Source organism: Lepidochelys kempii, chromosome 7, assembly GCF_965140285.1.
Source record: "Lepidochelys kempii isolate rLepKem1 chromosome 7, rLepKem1.hap1, whole genome shotgun sequence".
Classification (NCBI taxonomy): Eukaryota; Metazoa; Chordata; order Testudines; family Cheloniidae; genus Lepidochelys; species Lepidochelys kempii.
In genome coordinates this window covers 124,327,642-124,354,438 of record NC_136386.1, presented here as the reverse complement: position 1 = coordinate 124,354,438, position 26,797 = coordinate 124,327,642, and the positions used below count along the sequence as shown (strand labels likewise).

The following is a 26,797-nucleotide window of genomic DNA, read 5'->3' as shown; positions in this document are numbered from 1 at the left end:
TCCCAGTATGCTCCTTCCAAGAAGCCTGGAGGCCTCAGTTCACTGGCTAAGAAACTGTTCCTCTTGAACTCGGGAAACATGCTATCAGGGAAAAGATTGCTGGGTTGGAATGGAGAAAGTTGTGCCCGTTCTGGCTGATCTGTGGCTAGACTGAGAACACACCTCATATAATTGGCCTGCGTGGTAGTTAAGTTTAGGGGAGAGGAGGATGGTTAAAGAAACAAGGTTTATGGACTCTAAAGGAGTTTTGGTTTGCAGGACTCTAAAGCTCTACTGGCCTGTAAAAATGCGCCTGCCTTATATGCAAATTTCATAATTGGAAACTATTTTGCTAGAACACTATTGAAGTATTTTAACTATTTCTTGATAAATCCACTTGAATCCAGCCACCTTCAAGAAAGGCCTTTTCAGCCCCAAGGAAGATCTACTGCCTCAATCTTTATTGCCATCTTGTGTATTAAACACATTAGAATGATGATATTTAACATGTGATTATTCACCATCAAATCATTTGGCACACTAACAAATTCAGCTACCACCAATTAAGCAACAATAATCATTATTGACTACCTTTATGCTAAACTGATGTTCATAGAATCATAGAATATCAGGGTTGGAAGGGACCCCAGAAGGTCATCTAGTCCAACCCCCTGCTCAAAGCAGGACCAATTCCCAGTTAAATCATCCCAGCCAGGGCTTTGTCAAGCCTGACCTTAAAAACCTCTAAGGAAGGAGATTCTACCACCTCCCTAGGTAACGCATTCCAGTGTTTCACCACCCTCTTAGTGAAAAAGTTTTTCCTAATATCCAATCTAAACCTCCCCCACTGCAACTTGATGTTCCAGAACATGTTCCAGAAAAAAATCCCAAAAAACTGATGACTAGTGAGGTAGAGTACTTCACCTGCACATGAATATACTTTGTAGCAGTTTAACTTCATGTAGCACCTTTTATCACAAAGCACTTGATGTGTTCCACACGGCACCAGCTAACTACACAGATTGAAGTGAAGGGCAGCAGCTAAAATGGAGTATATTCCTCACAACAGCAGCTAGGTAAGAACATCAGGGCCAACCCTGCTCTTTGAAAACACCTCATCACAGACTCCAGTGTCCACACATCCAACCAAGATTCAGTTTGTAAGATACAGAATGAAAAGTCTTCTGTGAATTACACAGAACTCAACTCCTCTGTCTTGAAGATGGAGACCTGAACCAGCCCTTGCCTAGATTTGCACTTAAGACTAAAAGTCAGCAGTGAAAATAAGAACTCAGGACCTTGTGGCTCAGAACCTAGTACATTTGCTAACAGCAACCTGGTGAGGAAAGCAAAAGGGGACCTATTTTAAGCTTTGTCCAGCCCAATTCAATACTGAGTACTACCACCCGGTTCACAACAAAACTTAGTTTGCTACAGTCAGTACATCCTTAATGTGTGCTTACCAAATTCTGCAAAAAATTCCTAGTGTGTATGCTCAGTAGGGCTTGCAAAACTGATTCTCAGGCCATGACTACACTAGGAAAAGCTGGTGATTTTACAATGAGACCTAACAAGTTGTAACACCACAGTGTAAGCAGGACAAATTGTAGTTTTACCTCAAAGTAGCTGGTCAAAGTGAACCCTAAGACTTGGCCTATCTACACCTGAAATTTACCATGTTAGCTATCATGTGTTAGCTTCATCATTATATAAAACACACACATTTTTCAAGTGCAGATAAGGCCACAGGACAAGCAGAAATTTTACCTCAGAGTGAGCTAAACTGGGCCAAAAAGCCACTCCTGGGATGGAAGTGAGAAAGTAAGGAGTAGAGCAGCCCAAGCCACTGCAGCTTCATCAGCAGGAGAGGAAACAGACAGGAAGCAGAGAAGCCCTAAACTTCTTGCTTTTCTGGGAGTGGAGAGTGAAAATGCAGAGAACAGAGTAGCAGGAACTGCTGCCCTTTTATAGAAAAATACAGAAATGGAGTAGCAGACACACCCACTTCTCTGAAGAGGGAAGTAAGAAAGTTCTTACTGTTATTCCCAGAGAAGAGGGGGAGCCAGGAGCAAAGTGGCCCATCCAGAGAACAGTTGCTAAAAGGCAGGACTTTCCAGATGTCCTGGAGGACTGTAAAGAGATGGGGGGCCTAGAGTTAATTTATAGGTGGTGGGTTAATGAAGTATTCATTCAGTGGTGAGAACTGAGAGGTAGCCCAAAATTTGGGGGGGCAGAGAAGGAAGAGGATTCACTAGCAGTAGCAGGGAGACAAGAAGCCATCCCCAAATACATGTATTGAGCAGGATGGGGAAATAGAATTTATTAACAGGAGTATGTCAGGAATGACTTAACATGGAAAGGCAGAAAATATTCAGGAAGAAGTGAAGCTGTGATTATGTAAGTTTAATAGGTGTGGGGGGAAAAGAGAGTTCATGGAAAAACTGGTGATTTTTGCCCAAACTAGCAGGCTGCTTCTTCAGGAGAAAAGATATTGAGTGTTTTGAGCCCTGATGTTTAGTACATAATCGTCAGACTCCCATAATTCCCAAATCCAAACTAGTCTCCTTTGGAACAGGACTGTGCACAGGTCCCCACTGAGGACTATTTCCACACCAGATTGTAACTTTCAAACCTCAGCCAAAAATTTAAAAGGGAAAAAGTGCTCCATTTTGTCGGAGTTGTGAGCATCTGAAAATAGGTGATTAGGAAAAGTGTTTTGTCACTTTAACCCCACAAAACATTTACTCTTCAACCAGAGATCCTGAAGTACTTTAGATAGCTGGAAACAAAGTCCTCAACTCCTGCGCTCTAAGCGCTAGACACTTTCTTAAAAATTCAGAAAAGTGTCCTACCGTTACCACTCTCTCCTTCTCCCAACTACTGAAGCTTTAACTCAGCTTTTTATTTAAAGTTACCTTTGACCCTGTATTTCACTTCAGAAGTTTTAACCCAAGGCTATTTTTTAACCAAGAAGGATGTCACCAATTTAACAAAGGGATTATAATCTAGGTATCGAACATTTATCCCTATGGTATTTATAAAAAATCCTACCTACCACGTGTATTTATAATTCAGCATGACAGCAAAACCTTGTTGTTAATAAAACTATTCAGTGCACAATAAGTATGAAAGTACAGTGTAAGGGAAATGAAAAGACGACGAAGGGACAGAAAAAGGAACCAATTAAAATGAAGACAAAAGCAAAGATTGAAAACTCACATAAAAGAAATGTAATTACTTACTGTATTGTTTCATATAAATGTAAAAAACAGAGCTACATTTCTTAAAACCACGCTAAATTCTTGTTTTTGTTTTTTTAAGGCCTTGTCTAGAATGAGAATTTCAGGGAATGCTACTCCCTTCATTAGTCTACCATAGGAATGGGGGGGGGGAGACACTAAAATTCTCAGTATAGACAAGAAGCAAGACTATTTGTTTTGATACAAAGTATTTTAATGTGGCAATACACTACTCCTAAAGCCAACATATTTTAAGTAATGTGCAGTGGGGATTTAAAGGTAACTACGAGGACCAGAATAGGGGACTATTTATCCATCTTTAGTTATAGCAAATTTACTAATTCAATCAGAAGATTATATTTCTATATATAATAGGTGTTGGGATTAACACTGCTATTTCTTAGTAAAAAATCCCATCAAAGGATGTCTTTTAAAAAAAAATCAAAACAGTCCATGTTTCTTGTTATAAATGTTCATTTAGAAGTGTACAGCAGCTGTTTACAGTCTTGTAAATCTTTACTGTGTGACTGGTATGGAAGAGCAGGGCAAGATACTATCTAATTTTTAGAGTATTTTTCCAGTGTGTACAAAAATAATCACAATATTCTATTTTGGAAATTCTATAGTAAATGTGGATGAAATTTGTATTTCATCAACCCCTAGTTAAAATTAACCTGAGACAAAGCTTTATGTCCTGCAATGCAATCCTTTTCCAGCCGCAGAACACCACCCAAATTATAGCAACAACACGTATGAAGCAGTTACTTGACTTAAGATATAAGTTTTGTTAATATTTAGTAAATCAAGTTATTTGACCTGGTCCATGACCTGGGGTGAAGTTCAGGACGTGCAATAGCCAGGAATGTGGGGCAATCATCATAGGACTCAAGAAGCAGACCACCTGTGTGAGAGGTTTTATACCAGCTCAAGGTATCTTGCTGTAAACATGCTCTAGCCTGTCAAGTGATTTTTCATGTTTGAAATACAGTTGTGAGGTCAGAGTGGGTTGAAGAGGACACTTGAGAAGAAAATAATTTCCTCCAAGAGTGCCTTCTACCTTATGTTACATAGGTTAGCAAATTAAGTTTCAGCATCGCTGTGAGGCAAGAACTTTCCCTCATTTTGCAGATGAGGGAATGGATGCACAGAGTTGAAGCAATTTATCCTGGATCACAAAGCAAATTTGTAGCAGATCTAAGTTTTAGTCTTAATTCTAAGTCCCAGTCCTGTCCCTTAGTTACATATCATTCTTCCAATCACACTGAAGGTTAAAGCGGCTAGCAAGCAAGATTATTCTACTACCACCACTGCTCAGGAGTTTTTGATGAAATACGAATCGTTTTAGATCAGTCTGCCATACATTTCACCAAGAAAAGTAGGCACGGTAAGTCAAACTGATTATAAGGCAGAAGATCACCATGATCATCTCAGTCTGACGTCCGGTATAACAGGCCACAGCACTTTCCCTGAATTAACTCCTGTTTGAACTAGAGTAGATCTTTCAGAAAAACATCCAGTGATGGTGAATCTACCTCAACACTTGGTAAGTTATTCCAATGATTCATTACCCTCACCATCAAAAATTCATCCCTTATTTCTAGCCTGAAGTTGTCTAGCTACAACTTCCAGCTGTTATATCTTAATATACCTTTTTCTGCTAGATTGAAAAGCCCATTATCAATTCTTTGTTCCCCATAAACATACTTATAGACTGATCAAGTCACCCCTTAACCTTGTTGTTAAACTAAAACTGAGGTCCTTACATCTCTCATAAGGCAAGTTTCAACCCTTTAATCATTCTTGTGATTGTTCTCTGAACCCTCTCTAATTTTTTAACATCTTTTCTTGAATTGTGTACACCACACCTAGACAGTATTTCAGTAGCAGTCGCACCAGTGTCAAATACATAGGTGCTATAAACCTCCCCACTCAATATTCTCCTGTAAGCTAGAACAAAAACAAAAAAAAGTATCACATTACAATTATTAAACATTCTGAACCAAAGCACAGCATCAGAGAAATTCTGAAGGTTAACATATGCTTCATACCTGAACACACTGATCATTTCAGCAACTAATCAAACTAAGTCCTGCTTTTATACCAAGTGATAGCCACAGACTTGTCTACACTGGGGCCATCTTTTGGGGGTGGGAACAGAGACTGGTGTATCTGTACTAATGCAAACTGTTAGTGTAAATGCATTGCACTGGTGTGAAAAGTGATTTGCACCAGTGTGGGTTCCCCTAGTCCAACAGTTCTCAAACAGTGGGTCAGGACCCCAAAGTGGGTCACAACCCTGTCTTAACTGGGTTGCCAGGGCTGGCGTTAGACTTGCTGGGACCTGGGGCCCAGGGCTAAAGCCGATGCCTGAGCCCCACCACCCAGAGCCAAAACCCCATGGCTTCAACCCTGGGCAGCAGGGCTCGCGCTTCAGCTTTGGCCCCCCTGCCCTGGGGCTTACACGAGCTCAAGCTTCAGCCCCCTCTCTTGGGATCATCTAGTAATTTTTGTTGTCAGAAGGGGTTGCAGTGCAATGAAGTTTGAGAACTCCTGCCCTAGTCCAAAGGTAGTATAGATGGACTGTGTGCACTGTGGGGTGGGGAGGAGCAGATGACAAAAAGTAGGCAAACCCTAAGTTTACACTTTAGTCTTACCCATATTCTAGCTGTTGATTAAAAACAAATTAATCCATGAATTATTTTCTATCACTACCCGTGATCTAACTAATGCAATTCTTCACTAAAAAATAAGCTACAATTTACTTCACTTGTACTGGAACTGCACTAACACTGTGAGAGTCAAATTGCTCTTTCTAAACTGCATAAAAAAACCTTAACATGCCTCCATCTGTCCTATATTTTGAAGCAGTAGTTCATTATTTCATCCATACCAGTTGTGATATCACAGAGACAAAATAAACCAAATATCTCAAAGACAGTCAAGACTAGAAGCCATAAGAATTGTTTCAGAACTATACAGATATTGTATATTTTCTCTTTATTAGTACTATTGGCTTTTAATGCTTTCTGCTATATAATAGGAGGGGCATGTAATACACACCTCATGAAGCCTATGTTTACATCTTAGGCAGCTAAACTTCCAAAAGTCTGCTGTTATGCAATTATATTAATATATAGAAATTATGAAAGAACTTAGGTTGCAGCACTTTCCCAGCAATAAAAAAGGGAGTAAATTCAATTTAGCGTACCATCTTAGAATCCAAACAACTAAGTTTGCTTTCAACACTGAAACATATACACAAGCCAAGATACCTCGACATCATAAATTCCAGATCAATTATTCTTAAAATTGAAAGTGTTACTTTCAGGTTGCCAATGTAACACCATTGCTTAAACAGAATTAGTGGATTTTCCATCTATTTCAAGCCTTGTATAGCCGCACTCTTATAGATTGACGCCTTGACTGAATTACATCCTAGTAGTACTCAACAGGGGGGGCCAAATGCACTGATAGCCTCTTAGTGCTTTCTGGATATCAAGCTCTGTGGACTTACCAAACTACTCCCTTTTTGGACTGATGCTGCTAACTGAACACTCTAGTCCACATAAGATTCACTCAGCTACCAAAGTGATAGGTGCTTCAGAAACACCCAAAGCAGATGTTTCCTCTGATAAAGTATTTAGTTCCTATAACAAATATTAAGACTGTGGAATTATCAAGGCAGAATAAGATTGCGATCATTTAAGAGATCAGCTTCTGAACACAGGCTGTACATAACCCATTTATGGTTGATAAGTTACCCCCAAAATGTATTTATGTATTTAAAGTTGGGTTTTTATAACTACAATGCAATTTCAGTTGGATATCATGAATAGTAGTGAGGCCCTTCAACACTTGTAAGAAGGAAAAATAAAGGAATTACAATTTTTATTCCTATGAACTGACAGAAGTTACGCTAGGTACATGTTAGGAAAAGGGCAGGTCTGAGGTCTCATAAAACTGATCAATTTGAGGTTCAAACTATTTCTGGCATACTGCCATCAAGATAAAAGCCACTTCACACTGTTATACTTTGGACTTTTTACAAAATGTTTTTTGTACTTTAGCTCCAAAAAAAGGGTCAACTTAGTAATTAACCATTTCTTCCACAGCCTCTCTTGTAAACAGACACAGAACTACAAAAAAATAGAAATAAAAAAATACCAAACCACATCTATCAATTCATAAGGGGTGAGGGAGGACCAAGAGGGGACTGAAGGGAACCTATACTACCAATCCCTGGAGAATTTAAGGGCTTATTTTTAAAAAAGTTTCTACCACTTATGGTTGCTAAGAACATTCTAAATGTGACCCAGTGCTAGGTTGTCTTTGAGTCTGCAGACGGCTCCATTACCTCTGACTTTTCATAGCTTTCCCAAGCAGCAGCCGCAGAATGAAACAGGCACAATTTTCATCAGTCTCATTGAAACCCACAAGATTTGGAACTGCAGCAATAGGATTGCCCAGACATTTCTTAGTTTCACTATGCAGCTGTTAAGGAAAGCGCTGAGAAGCACCAGAGAGCACCACTGAAGCAATTCAAGGATCATCCAAAAAATTGAAGCTAAGGAGAGGACAGCACCCCTCTCCCTCATAAACAGTGCAGCCAGGAAGGAACAGTATAGTGGACCCCCAGAAGCCAAGCAGGTTTGAGGCAAAGGGAGAAGGCGAAATACATACAGTTGAAGGAGACAAGAGGTGGGTCAGATTCTGAGGCCAAAAGGGACCACTATGATGATAAAGTCTGACCAGTATAACACAGGCCATAGAACCTCAGCAAGGTAGTCATCAAATGCCAGGCATCTATTATCCAGAGACTGATCCAAAAGAAAGCTCCTAAGCAGATCTAGAGACATCATCCTGGTAGAAATCTAAAAATCCCTCTATTCCAGTAGTTAGCTGCTGACATACTCGCCTCTACTCCTAATTAACCTTGAACCTCCATGTGCCTACCCAATTTAATCATTTGTACTGGCCTATAGTTAATAGGATCTGGTATATTCTCAAACCCTGAAAAATGTATTTATATAAAATAAACTCACACCTGGAGTTGGTGAGCAGGTATATACCAAACAGCTTTGTTAGGATTTTTAGTGTAACCCACAATGGTGTTTCAAAGCCCAGATACTGAACTAGGATGAATGAATGCATCCGATGAAGTGGGCTGTAGCTCTCAAAAGCTTATGCTCAAATAAATTTGTTAGTCTCTAAGGTGCCACAAGTCCTCCTGTTCTTTTTGCAAATACAGACTAACACGGCTGCTACTCTGAAACCTGAACTAGGATGCTGAGCTACCTCACAATAAAATACATTTAACTCTGTTCTGTAGGAGCTAAAGTGAATCTGAAAGTTTCACTACAGATTACATATACAGAACCATCACGGACATATTATAGACAGATTGACATGTTGGAAGAATAAAAAGGATGGGCTGTCTTTAGAAAATCTGGGAGATTATATTAAACAAGAATAAAAATATCAGTTCAGGGACCAGGCTGCAGAATTTCTTAAGGATGACCTGGAGATCCATAATTTATATCCCCCTGAAATCTGCTTGCTTCCCTATCTGTCTGAGCTTCCTGGATGGATATAAACTTAACTTCTTGGTTCTTGCACTTTCTGCTGTTAGTATCTGTATTATGAAAGACCATCTCTAACTGAAAAACAAAGACTGCACTTTTCCTTCTCTGGAGGTTACCCACAAAATGAAAAGGAACTACTAGACTGATTTTTTTAGAAAATAATTAAATATGAACATAAGAACAGCCATACTGGGCCGGACTAAAGGTCCATAGCCCAGTGTCCTGTCTTCTGACAGTGGCCAACGCCAGGTGCCCAGAGGGAATGAACAGAACAGGGAATCATCAAGTGATCCATTCCTTGTCGCAGTCCCAATGTGACTGTTACATAAGCACTATGTAATAAGAATGTTTACAGGCAAAATTATAAGTCCCTTTAACTTTTATGAGGACTATGAAGAGTCAGAGTATTGGGTCCAACCAATGACTTTACAATAACCTTAAACTCACTCCATTCCTTCTCTCCACAAGGTGTCCTTCTTTTACATAATGACAGAGGGAAAGGTTTGGTTTTTGTTGGTACTTTTGACTTTGAATTCAAGTCACGATGAATAAAGGGGCTAAATTCAGAATAAAAATTAAAACATTTTGTTATAACAGATGTAGTTTACAATATGCTAAAGTCACTATCACTACATAAGATACAATTGGCACTTAAACGTCAAGAATTTAATCAAAACCAGCATGAAACAGGACTAGCATTATGATGCAAGGATAGACAGGCAAACTAGACAAGGATTCTGCTTCAGACACACAGTTGCAGGGCTCTAGTGTTAATTCTGAAGTCATTTGCACTCTACCTTTCAAATGGGTCCCTTGTGCAAGTGTCTAACACTGAGCTTCACGTACACCAGACACTGTATCTACTGACCAGTCTTTTATATTAAGCAAGGGAAGCAATATGATCTGAATAAATAAGGTAGCAGAATCAAAGCAGACTGAAGACAAACTGAAAAATGACAGAAGAGCTGTTTCTTCTAGGACAGAGCTAGTCTTCAGATTCAGCAAAACTGAAAGTTCCTCCTATTTTTAATTCAATGGATCCTCCATTTCTTGCAAACAGGTCATGATTTTTCCCCACCGAACTTAGAAGGAACTCACTACAATTCAGGCTAAGGTGGCAATCAAGTTCAAGACCAAGGTTTTACAAGCTCCAAGAGCAACACACATTAGGAGGGTTTTTTTCTCCATGCCAAAAGAAACACATTTCAGCCTTCAGCTGCCCCCCAAACACTGGGTGCGGTCCGCAGGGGGGGCACGGGAGCCTCACACCCCAGGGGACCGTAACACGAATGGAAGTGTCCCGGTCCCGTGCGCCAGCCGATCGGAGGGAGGAGCGGGGTAGCCGAGGTAAGGACCCCGCTCCAGCTCTTCTCGAGGGGGGTTAATCAATCCCGAGGGAACACGTGAGCGCGAGCGAGTGAGTTTCGGGCTGAACGGGAGGACCCGCGGGGAGGGAGGAACGGCAGCTGAAGGGCTTCGCCTGCCTGCGGCCGGAACCCCGTGGGGGCGTTAGCTCCAGCGCTGAGCGGCGCCCCAGGCCTCGCCCCACCGGCCCCTCCTCGACAAAGGGCTCCGGGGAACGGCGGCTTCGGAGGTCCCGGCCTGGACACGGGGCGGGCCTGCGGACCCCGGGGTGAAGGTCCCCCCCGCACACGCCGATGGCGGCGGGGGCTGAGGAGCAGAGAGGCCGCGCCCCCGGGAGGGCCGATCCCCCGGGCGCAGGCTGCGCCGGCGGCCCAGGGAGGAGGCCCCAGGCCGGACCGGCCCCGCGTGAAGGAGGGGCGGGCGGCGCACGGAGCTAATCCGGGCGGGCGGGAGAGGCCGCGGGGGGAGGGGCGCGCGGTGGCTCCTAGCGGTGGGGGAGGGGGAGGGGAAGGGGCGCCGCCGCGGCGGGGGAAGCGGCGGGCTGCTCCCCCTCCCCGCGCCAGCCCTCACCTACACAGTGAATGAGCTTGTGTCGCCACGAGTCGAGCTGGTGGCGGAAGCCGCGCCTCTCAATGGAGCATTCCTGCCGCCCGCACGGACTCGCCATCTTCTGGGGGAGGGCCCCGCACCGGCACGCCCACGGCCGCGGCTGGGGACGTCATCGCGCCACGCAGCGCGGCGTCCCGGCGGCCGCCTCGCGCCGCGCCCCCTCGCGCCCGGCCTGAGCGGGGGGAAGGGGGCCCCGGAGGCCGAGGGGTGGGAGGCCACGTGCTCCCGCGCGCCCCCGCGGCCCGCGCTGCCATGGAGACGGAGCGCGGGCCCTGCCCCGCCTGCGGGAGCTGGGCCCCTGCCAGGCCCTGGGGCGCCCCGCGGGGCACGTGCAGCGCTGAGCCCCGCAGCCGGGCGAGCAGCAGGCTGGCGCGGGCCGCCCTCGAGGGCAGCGGGGAGCTGCCTCCAGCTACAGCTAGGGGCGGGCAGGGTCACCGCGGAGCACAGCACTGGGCCAGCAGACCAGGAGCCACGGTGACAGGCGCCCACACGGCTTCACGTCCGCCGGCCGGGCGGAGCGGCGAGCAGCGATGGGCCGCTGCGCCAAGGCCCCCCGGCAGCTCCCACCATCACGCCCCAGGGCCAGCGGCTCCGAAAGGAGAACGGCGGGCGCGAGGAGCCCTCTCCCCGCCACCCTTCGTGAATGCGCCCCGCCGGGGGGAGGCGGGCTGCGGGCTGCCCCTGCTCGGACTCCGCTCCTTCAATGCCCCAGGAAGAGAAGGGACTTTCCGGTGCAGAAGCTGAGTTCTTAGCGGTGTGGGCGCTCTCCCAGCGCTGCAAGAAACCACCTCCGCCAGGGGGGTAGCGACCAGCGCTGTCCACGCCGCCACGGCCAGCCCTGGAAACACCCCCGCCACGGCGGGCTCAGCGCTGCCGGCAGCGTAGGGGGGCCTGCCCCACGCGCGCGGGGTCCGAGTGGTTTGGCCAGCAGTAGCCCTTGGTGCTCTGCATGCCCCCCTCCCCCCCCAGCTGAGGACATAAAGTGGGGAACAAGGTCGACCCACTCTCCGTTCCTGTGCTGGTGTAGAGTCCGGCTGGCGTTACATTCCGCAGGAGCAGGGAAGGAGGGTGGGGCGTGGAATACAGCTAGACAACATGTCTTGAAGAACTCCACTTACTGTACAGGTAAGTAATTTCCTCCTTCCTCGAGTGCTCCTCCGTGTGTTTTCACTTCGGGTAACTCCAAAGCAGTAACCTGACAAAAGGAGGCAGGTGCTAGGAATCTAACTAAATAGACTGCAGCACAGCCCTGCCAAACCTGGCATCAGACTGAGATGCCTCTACTACCAAATAACATCTAGTAAAACGATGAGAGGTGCTCCATTCAACTGCCTTCTACGCCTCAATTGTAGGGACACTTCTGAAAGGAGGTGTGGAAGCTGCCTACACCTTGGTGGAATGAGCCCTAACCTGACAAGTAATCGCTGACTAGCTATTCTGTAGCAAAATTTAATGCAGTCTGAGTCCCAGTTAGATAATCTTTGGGTTGAAATCCCTTGATCTTTGGATTCTTCACCAAAAGCAATGAAGAGCCTTGAGGGGACTAAATGGCTTTGTTTCATGCACATAGGTCAGGGCCCTAAAGATGTCTAAAGCATGGAGTGCAGCCTCCCCTGTGGAGGAATGCAGTTTAGGGGAATATACTGCTCCGCGTAGAATGTACATGAAAATTTCAAACAACTTTTGGTAGAAATGTATGACGTGGTCCAAGTGTGTGACCTTATCCTTATGAAAAGTGGTGTATGGAGGTTGCACTATAAAGGCCTGTATCCTACGGGCTGAAGTGATTGCTACTAGAAAAGATGTCTTAAGGGACCAATTAACCCCTTGAGGACAGTGTTTAGGTCCCAGGGAGGGAGAAGATCTTGTATAGTGGAAATAGGTGCAAAGTTGTTGCATGGGGATATATTTAAAGTGGGGCCTAATAAACTCCTGTGGTACTAAACTAACTCTAGATGGCACAGGGGAGCCAGGTTTCCTAGCATGTTGTACTTTCCATGGTAACCAGTGTGGCCATGAGTGGGAACTATACAGATAATTAGCAGGTGGCCAGGGCATGTGGTTCCAAACCAAGGGGTCCTGTCTGAAGTCCTTATGCTTACTATGACTCCTATGTCTGGAATCCCTATCTGAGAAATAGGGGTCATAGTGTTGTGATCTAGGATAGCATGTGGGAGAGTCCCCTGCACTATGATCTGAGGCAGAGGAAGAGTATGAAACGTCTTCCTCGTGGAGGGTGCGAGAAATTATCTGCTGGGAATCTGAGGGCTCTGGAATTATGGAACCCTGATCAGTGCTGAGTCATAGAGATTAGGACCTGAAGGAACCTCCTGCATCTCATAGGCCACCCACATAACCCAAAACCCATATCCTAAACCCAACAACTGAAAATAGACCAAAAATTACAGCTTGCAGCTATGAGAAACAGTTATTTGCCACAGAGAGAGAAGAGGAGGGACCAAGGTGCACCAGTGCTCAAGACACCTGCAATGGCAGGGAAGTAATTAAGTGGTATCCAGATAATCATGGCAAGTCGCCAGCACCCCACTCTGTAGAGGAAGGTGAAAAAACCCCAAAGTCACTGCCAATCTCACCTTGGGGAAAATGCCTTCCTGACTCCACATCAGTCAGATCCTGAGCCTGTGAGCAAGAACCAGCCAGCCAAGCATCTGAGAGAGAGAATGCTCAGCACCACCTCAGAGCAACTGCCCTCCCTATCCAGTGCCCCAGCTCTGGCCATCTCTGCTGTTTCAGAGGAAGCAGATACAAACAAACAAACAAACAATACAGTGGGATGGAGGGGAATCCCTTCCTGACCCCTGCAGGTGGCTGGCTGAAGCCTTGAAGTATCATCTTTTAGGAACACAAGACATAAACCAAGTGAGCCCCAGGACTGGTGCGCCTTGCCCTCTACCATCACAAACAACCCTGTCATACAATTTCACTCATAAATTTGTCCACTTCTGTCTTAAAACTAATTTAGTTCTAGAACCTCCTCTTAAAAGGCGGTTCTAGAACCTCCCCCCTCTGATGGTTGGAAATCTTCTGATTTCTAGCCTGAATTTGTTCATGGCCAGTTTGTACCGATTTGATCTCATGCCAACATTACTCTTCAGCTCAGTGGTTCTCAAACTTTTGTACTGGTGACCCCTTTCACATAGTTAGCCTCTGAGTGCGACACCCTTATAAATTGAAAATACTTTTTTATATATTTAACACCATTATAAATGCTGGAGGCTTAGCAGGGCTTGGGGTAGAGGCTGACAACTCGTGACCCCTTGAGGGGTCCCAACCCCCAGTTTGAGAACCCCTGCTTTAGCTTAAATAGTTCTTCAAGCTCCCTGGAGCTTTCCCCACAATGTAGAGAGCAATCATCTCCCCTCTCAGCCACCTTTTTGCTAGGCTAAATACACCAAACTCTTCCAGTCTCCTTTCATAAGATAGGCCCTCCATTCCCCTGAACATCCTAGTAGCTTTCTCTGCACCTGTTCCATCTTGAATTAATCTTTCTTGAACATGTACCAGAAATGTACACAGTATTCCAAATTAGGTCTTACCAGTGCCCGTACAGAGTGACATTAATACTTCTCTCTCTACTGGAAATGTGTTGCCTAATACATGCTAAGATCACATTTGCCTTTTTCACAGCTACATCACACTGGCGGCTCATATTCATCCTGTGATCAACCCACATACCCAGGTCTCTCTCCTCTGTTGCTTCCAACTGATGAGCTCCCATGTTGTAGCAGAAATTCTTCTTTTTAGAACTAGGTGCCTGACTTTACACTTTCTGCGATTGAATTTCATCCCATTTCTGTTACTCCTGTCTTCAAGATCATCCAGATCTTCCTGTCTAATATTCCAATCTTTCTGTGTAATGACAATGCCCCCCTGCCTTCTATCGTCAGCAAATTTAATTAGCACACTTCTACTGTTTGTGCCAAGGTCATTCATAAAAATATTTAATAAATTGGTCCCAAGACTGATCCTTGAGGAACTCCATTAGTAACCTTCCTCCAGTCAGATAGTTCACCTTTGAGCAGAACCTGTTGCCTTCTCCCTTTTAGCCAGGTCCTTGTCCAACTTACAGTGCTTATACTAATTCCTCTCCTCTAATTTAACTCATAATTTCCCACATGGAACCATGTCAGATGCTTTGTTGATATCCAAGTGTATTAGATTTCCTGCGCTTCTCTTATGTAAACAAATCAGTTATTTTCTTAAAGAAGGAAATCCGGTTAGTCTGGCATGATTTACCTTTGGAAAACCCATGTTGTATTACATCCGTTTTACTGTTTACCTCCATGAATGTAATTATTTCCTTCACAATTGTTCTAGGAAGGTCAGTATGGAAGCTGACACTACCAGTGCAGCTATTTTCACAGAAGAAGAAAAGAGAGAATCAGGCAGAGCTAAGCCAGTTAAATCCACCACTGTGGTAAATCTCGGTACCAGTAATAAGAGGTTCAAGACAGTGGATGATGGCACCAGAAATGTTGGCACAGGTGCAGAAAATTCCATGACTGATTATCACAAGAGTATGTGATGGTACTGGGCACTCCATACCAAAGTCAGAGTGAACATTAGGTGGTACTGGAGTTTTACTAACAGGGAGTGCCAGTACGACATGGATCACCCCTGAGCTATCCTTTCAAAGTAGAGAAAGGGGATCTCTCCCTTGCTGTCTTAGACCATCCTTGGAATGCAGACCCACATCCGTGCTCCTCAAGTGGGGGGGGGGGCTGTGACCTATCCTTGTCAGACAAGGAGAAAGGCTTTACAGACACAGCAGCAGGGGATTGTCTCAAAGCACTAAAGGGTGATGCAAACATAGTGCCTGCTGCAACGCTTTTGGAAGAGGACTTTGTAGAACTCATCTGGTCTCGTTTTCCTGAGTCAGAAGCAGGACTCATGGACTTGTCTTACAGAAACATTTTAAGCAAGCATCTGTCACTTTCAGGGACTGCTTGGAGAATGAGTATCCATCATTAAGAGGAAGTGCAGCCTCACATGATGAATAATGCTTAAACCCAAGGGATTTCTGGTCAGCCATAAGACTGAATACCCCATACCCGGTGAACAAAATAGAAACAAGGTAGAAAAGTCACCCAGCTAAGACTTACAAAAAAACCTGTCCTAGATGCTAACACCCAGCTAACTACACTAAGGGCAGCTATATACAAAAACCTTAACTAGATCGTAAGTGCAAGAGACAGGAACACTGCTCGACACTGTGTCTTTCAACCACGGGTAGTAAGAAGGAACTGAGGGTCAGTTGGCCTCGCTCTGGCCTTTCTGCCCTGGGCTAGGTGAGGGCATGCAGGGTGGAGGCAGGGAACACAAGACGCTGCTGGCCAAAGGATTCTCTCCTCAAGCGCAGTTGCACCACAAGTGGAATACTACAGACAGGAACCGGCATTACTACCTCGCAGCAGGACTAATCACCACTTTTTAGAAAGGTGAGTTTACTCAGTGAGGAAGAGGGAATAATTCTCACACGTTTTACCTGCTTCTTAGTGACCTCCTCTGCCGTTTTCTGATCCTCTCACTGCCTAAATCCAACCTGCTTCTCATCCTCTGTTGCCCTCCCCACGTCAAACCAGCCCCTCCCAAACTGCCTAATTCGGTTCATTCCTCCACCACTGTCCAAAATGTCATGAGCAGCTGGTTCCTCACTTGGTACTAGGCCCTTGCATGGTCATCATTTAAAATCATCAGACACCCCACGGAACCTGTCCAATCCAGTCCTTCCCAACCGTCACTCTCCCTCAAACCTGCTCTGTTCAAACCAGTGGTCTCTCCCCATGCCAGTCTGCCCAGTTTAAACTGTTTCACTCCACCCTAGCCTACCCCCTTCATACTCTTAATCCCCACTCCAGTCACCCCTCCTAGCATGCCCAATTGAAACTGACATTCCCAACTGTCACTTCTCCCTCCATATCAACTGACATTCCCAACAACCCTTACACCCGATTGCTGCTGCCACCCCATTCCAATGGCCATTCCCAGCACCTGTCACTCCCCACCCAATCCCACCTGCCATGTCCATTGCCACTCCCGCTCCTAACCTGCTCCATCCCAACTGCCAATCCCAACTGGCACTCCCTGTCCAGATCAGACTGCCAGTCCCAACTGTCACCCCCTCATCCCAACTGCCAATCTCAACTGTCTCTCCCTGTCCAGATCAGACTGCCAGTCCCAACTGTCACCCCTCATCCCAACTGTCACTCCCCGTCCAGATCAGACTGCCAGTCCCAATTGTCACCCCTCATCCCAACTGCCAGTCCCAACTGTCACCCCCTCATCCCAACTGCCAGTCCCAACTGTCACTCCCCGTCCAGATCAGACTGCCAGTCCCAATTGTCACCCCTCATCCCAACTGCCAATCTCAACTGTCACCCCCTCACCCCATCTGCCAATCCCAACTGTCACTCCCCATCCAGATCAGACTGCCAGTCCCAACTGTCACCCCTCACCCCATCTGCCAGTCCCAACTGTCACCCCTCATCCCAACTGCCAGTCCCAACTGTCACTCCCCGTCCAGATCAGACTGCCAGTCCCAATTGTCACCCCTCATCCCAACTGCCAGTCCCAACTGTCACCCCCTCATCCCAACTGCCAGTCCCAACTGTCACTCCCCGTCCAGATCAGACTGCCAGTCCCAATTGTCACCCCTCACCCCATCTGCCAATCCCAACTGTCACTCCCCGTCCAGATCAGACTGCCAGTCCCAATTGTCACCCCTCATCCCAACTGCCAATCTCAACTGTCACTCCCCATCCAGATCAGACTGCCAGTCCCAACTGTCACCCCTCACCCCATCTGCCAGTCCCAACTGTCACCCCTCACCCCATCTGCCAATCCCAACTGTCACTCCCCGTCCAGATCAGACTGCCAGTCCCAACTGTCACCCCTCACCCCATCTGCCAATCCCAACTGTCACTCCCCGTCCAGATCAGACTGCCAGTCCCAATTGTCACCCCTCATCCCAACTGCCAATCTCAACTGTCACCCCCTCACCCCATCTGCCAATCCCAACTGTCACTCCCCATCCAGATCAGACTGCCAGTCCCAACTGTCACCCCTCACCCCATCTGCCAGTCCCAACTGTCACCCCTCACCCCATCTGCCAGTCCCAACTGTCACCCCTCACCCCATCTGCCAGTCCCAACTGTCACTCCCCGTCCAGATCAGACTGCCAGTCCCAACCCCAAATCGCCCAGTTCTATCTGCAACTCCCAGTCTCTTCCCTCCCAATCTGCTTCTTGCAGTCTCCACTCTCCAGCCTGTCTGCTTCCAACTGGCCACCTCAGACTTCCCGTATCCCAACTGCCACAGAAACTTCTTGTTCCAATAGCCCACCTCGTGCTCTTGCTAAAGGGGCATCACCCAAAACACCTGCTGGCTAGGCCACTCCTTGTGCCCCTGTTCCACATGCTTTCTGCCCTCTGGATTTTGCAAAGGGCCCCAAGACGTTAGCTAGCGTGGAACTTTTGACTCCTCGCCAAATGACCGTATCCCACTGGAGCTGATCAATGTGCTGTCAGACAGCCTTGTCTTCCTTCACTGTGCCCTTGCCTTGGGGAACAAGAGTCCAGGGAAGCCGCACCCCAGGGGATATTTCAGTTTGATTCCTTGGGGGTTTTGGTTATACAAGGTGCAGTTTAGTGGGGCTGTTCTGCATGGACCATACTGGACTTTCATCAGGTTGGATTCACAGCATCTGAGAATTGCTGAGACAGAATGGGGAGGAACTGGTTCCATACTAAGCTGTCACTTGTAAGTGGCACCAGTACCTAGGGAATTCAGCAGTGTACTGGTTAAATCAGTACACTGAACACTCATCTGTGTTACCTAGTACCTAGGCTGAAGGACCAAACTTCAAGCAGTTTGTTTCTGTATTTTTATTAGAGCTACGTTCTACATTTGGGTTTTTGATAAAAGCTCTCATGGAAGCCTCGTGTGCCTCAAGCAATGATTCAGAGAGGAGGCAGTTTAGTATATAAGGGAGGACATTCCAGATGTTGAAAGCAACCTGGACCAAGGAGGTTAGAGGTCAATGGGGAAAGGATACTAGTGAAGCATATAGGAGAAAAGTCGTGGTGGAGCATAGAGAGCAGTAATAGGGAGCAAAAGGAAACCAGATCAAAGATGTACACGTGAGCTGAGTCATGCAGAGCCCTGAAGATGAAGACAAGAATCAAAACTTGATATGGAAGGTGGGAGAAATGACTCAAGCAGAAAGTGAAACATCCTTGCATTAGTAAGTAACCTCATTCACTTCCTTGTCTCCTGGTGGCATCATGTATCACAAACCTCTTTTGCCAGACCCACTGCTGGGCACTATGCAAAATGCAGAAGAAACCATCTCTTGCCCCAAGGACGACACAGTGTAAACTGAAGGGCTATACAGAACGTACCGGGACACCGAGAGGAAAGGTTTGTCTTGGAGCATTTGGTTTTGTGTATCCACAGTTTTGGTTTTGGTGGTGGGAGGAAAAGAGGGTTGATTTGTTCTCCTATGCTGGCTGTAATTGGAACCTCACTCTAAGCACAGTCAATCCTTCACCCTGCTCTAGGATGAATCTTGGCTGTTTTGACCACTCCACTGAATCGTCTTCTGCTCTGGCTCTTTGGGGAATGTGATAGTGAAGAGGGGAACCTTATGGTGTGACTTGAAGATGGTAAGGCAAGGACACTTCCTTGGGTTTCTTTAGTAGATTGCCAGAGTCCTGAGAACTCCCTCCTGCTCCTTCAGTCTATATGTGGGTTTGCACAAATGCAGAGTGCTGGAGAGCAATAGCTGCTATGGAGGGTCCTGCAAGGAGAGGTGGTCTAGGTGTGTCAGACTGTGTATTGTATGAGAAGCAAATGCAGGCTGTTGGAGCACAGCCACAATACGCTGTCTCTCCAGCTCCTTTCACTCAGGCCTCGTCTACATTAAGGTTTTAGCCACTAATATAACTAGAGTTGGTCTGAAACCAGAATTTCCGTTCCACAGGATATTCCAAAGAAGGTTTTGTTCCAGATCAACCCGAAAGGTCAAAATTTCACAATTTCCCATAGAACAAAAATTGTGCCACCGCTGAAATGTTTAATTTCAATATCAATTCATTTTGTTTAGACTTTTATATTACAATATTAAATATATCATTATAAAGTAAAAATGTTTCAACTTTCTTGTTTTGATTAACTTTATATTATAGTTGAAATTAAAAGGTAAAAAAAATTTATCAAATGAAAAAAATTATTTAAACTAAACAAGAAAGTTGAAATGACTCATTCTGACTTTTACCTGTCCAAAATTTCATTGAAATTGACCTGTTCCTAAAAAATGTTTTGATTACAGTGAAAATGCATTTCCCAACAGAAAATTGTTCAACCAACTCTAATTGCCCTGATGGGACTATGCCACTGAAAAACTTTAATGTGGACAAGGCCTTAGATTCATAGATTTTAAGGCCAGAAGATTCCATTTGAGATCATCTAGTCTGACTTCTTGCACAACAAAGGCCAGAGAATCTCATCCATTGGGGAATCTGCATCAGACCTATAACTTCTGGTTGATGTATAGCATAAGTTTTAGAAAGAGATATCTAGACTTCACTTGAAAACTTCAGGAGAGGGAGAATCCACCACAACCCTAGCTAAGTTGTTCCAATGGTTAATTACCCTCCCTATTAAAATTCTGCACCTTATTTCTAGTCTGAGTTTGTCTAACTTCAGCTTCCAACCTTTGGATCTCACTATGCTGCTGTCTATGAGATTCTCCTCCTTCAAATCTGTCCTCAAAACTCTCCTTTACCATGAGGCCAACAAAAAACGTGACATTGGTTAGGCCTCTGGTGTGCTGAGACCACTGCCTGTCGTGCTGACCAATCCTGTCTCATTGTTCCCTTGTACTCTCTCCTGCCCCCCATCTGTCTGTATCCATCTTTAGTCTCCTGTCATACACGTGAATTGTAAGATCGTTGAGTCAGGGACCATCTGTTTGTTCTGTGTTTGTACAGTGCCTCACACCATGGAGTCTGGTTCAGGACTTAGGGCTCCTAGGCAGTATTGTAATGTAAATAAATAATAATAATTATAGTAATTCAGAAATTAGTTGGATTTCAGCTGTCCCCATATAGACTGAGTACATGTCACCTGAAAATGGGATGGAGAGAGAAAATTTCCTAGACACCATTAATGACGGCTTCTTGGAGCAGCTAGTCCTGGAACCCCCAAGGGAAGAGGCAATTCTTGATTTAATTCGAAATGAGGTACAGGGATTGGTCCAAGGGGTGAATAGAGCTGAATTGCTCGGTAATAGCGACCATAATGTAATTAAATTTAATATCCTTGTAGAGAGGGAAAAACCAAAGAAACCCACCACAGTAGCATTTAACTTCAAAAACGGAAACTACGCAAAAAATAAAGAAGCTATTTAAACAGAAATTAAAAGGAACAGTCACAAAAGTGAATGCCTGTGAGCTGAATGGAAACTTTTTAAAAACACCATAATAAAGGCTCAAACTAAATGTACACTCCAAATAAAACAAATTAAAAAAACAGTAAGAGGAACAAAAAAATGGCACCGTGACTAAATAATAGAGTGAAAGATGTAGTTAGAGACAAAAAGGCACCTTTTAAAAACGGAAAGTCAGATCCTCCTGAGGAAAAGAGATAGGAACAAACTCTGGCAGGGCATGTGTAAAAATATAATGAGGCAGGCCAAAAAAATAATTTGAAGAACAGCTAGCCAAAGACACAAAAACTAAAGCAAATTTTTTTTAAGTGCCTCAGAAGCAGGAAGCTGCCAAATTAATCAGTGGGGCCACTGGATGATTAAAGTGCTAAAGTAGCACTCAAGGAAGATAGGTCATTGCAGAAAAGCTAAATGAATTATTTGCATTGGTCTTCACTGCAGATGATGTGAGGGAAATTCCCACACTTGAGCCATTCTTTCTAGTTGGCAAATCTGAGAAACTGTCCCAGGTTGAGAAGTATCAGGGGGTAGCCATGTCAGTCTGTATCCACAAAAGCAACAAGGAGTCCGGTGGCACCTTAAAGACTAACAGATTTATTTGGCAGAAGCTTTCATGGGTAAAAAACCCACTTCTTCAGATGCATAGAGTGAAACTTAAAGATGCAGGCATTATTATACTGACACATGAAGAGAAGGGAGTTACCTCACAAGTGGAGAACCAGTGTTGACAGGGCCAATTCAATCAGGGTGGATGTAGTCCACTCCCAATTAATTGATGAGGAGGTGTCAATTCCAGGAGAGGGAAAGTTGCTTTTGTAAGCCAGCCACTCCCAGTCCCTATTCAAGCCCAAATTAATGATGTTAGATTTGCAAATAAATTTTAGTTCTGCAGTTTCTCTTTGAAGTCTGTTTCTGAAGTTTTTTTTGTTCAAGTATGGCTACTTTTAAATCTGTTATAGAATGTCCAGGAAGATTGAAGTGTTCTCCCACTGGCTTTTGTATTTTACCATTCCTGATGTCTGATTTGTGTCCATTTATTCTTTTACGTAGAGACTGTCCGGTTTGGCCAGTGTCCATGGCAGAGGGGGATTGCTGGCATATATCACATTAGTAGATGTGCAGGTGAATGAGTCTCTGATGGTGTGGTTGATATGGTTGGGTCCTCTGAAGGTGTCTGAGCAGGCAACGCGGTTTGTTACAGGGATTGGTTCCTGGGTTAGTGTTTCTGTGGTGTGTAGTTGCTACTGAGTATTTCCTTCAGGTTGAGGGGCTTTCTGTAAGTGAAGACTGGCCTGCCTCCCAAGGTCTGTGAGAGTGAGGGATCGTTTTCTAGCGTAGGTTGTAGATAGATGATGACGTGCTGGAGAGGTTTTAGCTGGGGGCTGTATGTGATGGCCAGTGGTGTTCTGTTATTTTCCTTGTTGGGCATGTCCTGTAGTAGGTGACCTCTGGGTACCCGTCTCGCTCTGTCAATCTGTTTCCTCACTTTCCCAGGTGGGTATTGTAGTTTTAAGAATGCTTGATAAAGATCTCATAGGTGTTTATCTCTGTCTGAAGAACTGGAACAAATTTAGTTGTATCTTAGGGCTTGGCTTGGCTGTAGACAATAGATTGTGTGATGTGTTCTGGATGGAAGCTGGAGGCATGTAGGTAAGTACAGCAGTCAGTAGGTTTCCAGTTTAGGGTGGTGTTTATGTGACCATTACTTATTTGAGGTTAATGGTGGGGTGGAAATTGTTGAAATCCAGGTGGACTTCTTCAAGGGCCTCCTTCCCGTGGGTCCATATGATGAAGATGTCATCAATGTCCCAGACTGAGGTGCCAGTAGAGGAGGTTTTGGAACAAATTGATAAATTAAACAGTAATAAGTCACCAGGACCAGATGGGATTCACCCAAGAGTTCTGAAGCAACTCAAATATGAAATTTCAGAATAATTAATGGGGGTATGTAGCTTATCGCTGAAGTCACCCTCTGTACCAGATGACTGGAGGGTAGCTATTGTGACACCAATATTTAAAGGCTCCAGTAGTAATCCTGGCAACTACAGGCCAGTAAGCCTAACTTTAGTACCAGGAAAACTGGTTGATACTATAGTAAAGAACAGAATTACCAGACGCATAGAAGAACATACTATGCTGGGGAAGAGTCAACTTCCGTACAGCTTCTGTAAAGGGAAATCGTGCCTCACAATCTATTAGAATTCTTTGAGACGGTCAACAAACATGTGGCTAAGGGTGATCCAGTGGATATAGTATACTTGGACCTTCAGAAAGCCTTTGACAAGGTTCCCTACCAAAGGCTTTTAAGCAAATTAAGCAGACGTTATAAGAAGGAAGGTCCTCTCATGGATCAGTGACAGGTTAAAAGATAGGAAACAAAGGATAAGAATAAATGTTCAGTTTTCACAGTGGAGAGAGGTAAATAGCAAGGTTCTCCAAGGATCTGTATTGGGATCTGTGCTGTACAACATATTCATAGAAGATCTGGAAAAGGGGATAAGCAGTAAGATGGCAAAATTTGCAGGTGATACAAATTTTCTCAAGATAGTCCAAAGCTGACTACAAATATTTACAAAGGGATCTCACAAAATTGGGTGACTGGGCAGCAAAATGACCGAGGAAATTCAGCGTTGATAAATGCAAAGCAATGCCCATCGGAAAACAATCCCAACTATGCATCCAAAATGATGCAATCTGAATTAGCTGTTCCCATTCAAGAAACAGATCTTGGGGTCATCGTGGATAGTTCATAGAATCATAGAATATCAGGGTTGGAAGGGACCCCTGAAGGTCATCTAGTCCAACCCCCTGCTCGAAGCAGGACCAATTCCCAGTTAAATCATCCCAGCCAGGGCTTTGTCAAGCCTGACCTTAAAAACCTCTAAGGAAGGAGATTCTACCACCTCCCTAGGTAACGCATTCCAGTGTTTCACCACCCTCTTAGTGAAAAAGTTTTTCCTAATATCCAATCTAAACCTCCCCCACTGCAACTTGAGACCATTACTCCTTGTTCTGTCATCTGCTACCATTGAGAACAGTCTAGAGCCATCCTCTTTGGAACCCCCTTTCAGGTAGTTGAAAGCAGCTATCAAATCCCCCCTCATTCTTCTCTTCTGCAGGCTAAACAATCCCCAGCTCCCTCAGCCTCTCCTCATAAGTCATGTGTTCTAGACCCCTAATCATTTTTGTTGCCCTTCGCTGGACTCTCTCCAATTTATCCACATCCTTCTTGTAGTGTGGGGCCCAAAACTGGACACAGTACTCCAGATGAGGCCTCACCAATGTCGAATAGAGGGGAACGATCACGTCCCTCGATCTGCTCGCTATGCCCCTACTTATACATCCCAAAATGCCATTGACCTTCTTGGCAACAAGGGCACACTGCTGACTCGTATCCAGCTTCTCGTCCACTGTCACCCCTAGGTCCTTTTCTGCAGAACTGCTGCCTAGCCATTCAGTCCCTAGTCTGTAGCGGTGCATTGGATTCTTCCATCCTAAGTGCAGGACCCTGCACTTATCCTTATTGAACCTCATCAGATTTCTTTTGGCCCAATCCTCCAATTTGTCTAGGTCCTTCTGTATCCTATCCCTCCCCTCCAGCGTATCTACCACTCCTCCCAGTTTAGTATCATCCGCAAATTTGCTGAGAGTGCAATCCACACCATCCTCCAGATCATTTATGAAGATATTGAACAAAACCGGCCCCAGGACCGACCCTTGGGGCACTCCACTTGATTCCGGCTGCCAACTAGACATGGAGCCATTGATCACTACCCGTTGAGCCCGACAATCTAGCCAGCTTTCTACCCACCTTATAGTGCATTCATCCAGCCCATACTTCCTTAACTTGCTGACAAGAATACTGTGGGAGACCGTGTCAAAAGCTTTGCTAAAGTCAAGAAACAATACATCCACTGCTTTCCCTTCATCCATAGAACCAGTAATCTCATCATAAAAGGCAATTAGATTAGTCAGGCATGACCTTCCCATGGTGAATCCATGCTGGCTGTTCCTGATCACTTTCCTTTCATGCAAGTGCTTCAGGATTGATTCTTTGAGGACCTGCTCCATGATTTTTCCAGGGACTGAGGTGAGGCTGACTGGCCTGTAGTTCCCTGGATCCTCCTTCTTCCCTTTTTTAAAGATCGGCACTACATTAGCCTTTTTCCAGTCATCCGGGACTTCCCCGGTTCGCCACGAGTTTTCAAAGATAATGGCCAATGGCTCTGCAATCACAGCCGTCAATTCCTTCAGCACTCTCGGATGCAACTCGTCCGGCCCCATGGACTTGTGCACGTCTAGCTTTTCTAAATAGTCCCTAACCACCTCTATCTCCACAGAGGGCTGGCCATCTCTTCCCCATTTTGTGATGCCCAGCGCAGCAGTCTGGGAGCTGACCTTGTTAGTGAAAACAGAGGCAAAAAAAGCATTGAGTACATTAGCTTTTTCCACATCCTCTGTCACTAGGTTGCCTCCCTCATTCAGTAAGGGGCCCACACTTTCCTTGGCTTTCTTCTTCTTGCCAACATACCTGAAGAAACCCTTCTTGTTACTCTTGACATCTCTTGCTAGCTGCAGCTCCAGGTGCGATTTGGCCCTCCTGATATGATTCCTACATGCCCGAGCAATATTTTTATACTCTTCCCTGGTCATATGTCCAACCTTCCACTTCTTGTAAGCTTCTTTTTTATGTTTAAGATCCGCTAGGATTTCACCATTAAGCCAAGCTGGTCGTCTGCCATATTTACTATTCTTTCGACTCATCGGGATGGTTTGTCCCTGTAACCTCAACAGGGATTCCTTGAAATACAGCCAGCTCTCCTGGACTCCTTTCCCCTTCAAGTTAGTCCCCCAGGGGATCCTGGCCATCCGTTCCCTGAGGGAGTCGAAGTCTGCTTTCCTGAAGTCCAGGGTCCGTATCCTGCTGCTTACCTTTCTTCCCTGCGTCAGGATCCTGAACTCAACCAACTCATGGTCACTGCCTCCCAGATTCCCATCCACTTTTGCTTCCCCCACTAATTCTACCCGGTTTGTGAGCAGCAGGTCAAGAAAAGCGCCCCCCCCAGTTGGCTCCTCTAGCACTTGCGCCAGGAAATTGTCCCCTACGCTTTCCAAAAACTTCCTGGATTGTCTATGCACCGCTGTATTGCTCTCGCAGCAGATATCAGGAAAATTAAAGTCACCCATGAGAATCAGGGCATGCGATCTAGTAGCTTCCGTGAGCTGCCGGAAGAAAGCCTCATCTACCTCATCCCCCTGGTCCAGTGGTCTATAGCAGACTCCCACCACTACATCACTCTTGTTGCACACACTTCTAAACTTAATCCAGAGACACTCAGGTTTTTCTACAGATTCGTACCGGAGCTCTGAGCAGTCATACTGCTCCCTTACATACAGTGCTAGCCAGTTCTCTGAAAACATCCACTCAACGTGCAGCGGCTGTCAAAAAAGCAACCAGCATGTTAGAAACTATTAGGAAAGGGATAGATAAGACAGAAAATATCATAATGCTACTATAGAAATCCAGGGCACACCCACACCGTTAATACTGCATG

The 26,797-nt window shown here is 45.4% G+C and overlaps 2 protein-coding genes across 10 annotated transcripts in view; one reads left to right on the top strand and one right to left on the bottom strand.

Moving 5' to 3' along the window:
• LCOR (ligand dependent nuclear receptor corepressor) overlaps nucleotides 1-10,883 on the bottom strand; it is a 72,644-nt gene extending 61,761 nt beyond the window's left edge. The window contains exon 1 of one of the 2 annotated variants that reach the window (XM_073354596.2): nucleotides 10,736-10,883. In XM_073354596.2, the coding sequence (XP_073210697.1) occupies nucleotides 10,736-10,832 (97 nt within the window). In that variant the 5' untranslated portion in view covers nucleotides 10,833-10,883. The remainder of the gene's footprint in view (nucleotides 1-10,735) is intronic. The other variant, XM_073354595.2, reaches the window with a different exon arrangement.
• A 40-nt stretch (nucleotides 10,884-10,923) lies between these two features.
• The window catches only part of LOC140915106 (uncharacterized), a 30,289-nt gene continuing 14,415 nt past the window's right edge, over nucleotides 10,924-26,797 (top strand). For 2 of the 8 annotated variants that reach the window (XM_073354607.2, XM_073354605.2), the window contains exon 1: nucleotides 10,935-11,899. Coding sequence is in view for 2 of the 8 variants with exons in the window: in XM_078853896.1 (XP_078710022.1) it covers nucleotides 16,816-18,183 (1,368 nt within the window). In the remaining 6 variants the exon portion in view is untranslated. Of the gene's footprint in view, nucleotides 11,900-15,112; nucleotides 18,570-19,102; nucleotides 19,214-19,353; nucleotides 19,459-26,797 lie in introns of those variants that run through there. The other 6 variants (XM_073354599.2, XM_078853897.1, XM_073354600.2 and 3 more) reach the window with 6 other exon arrangements.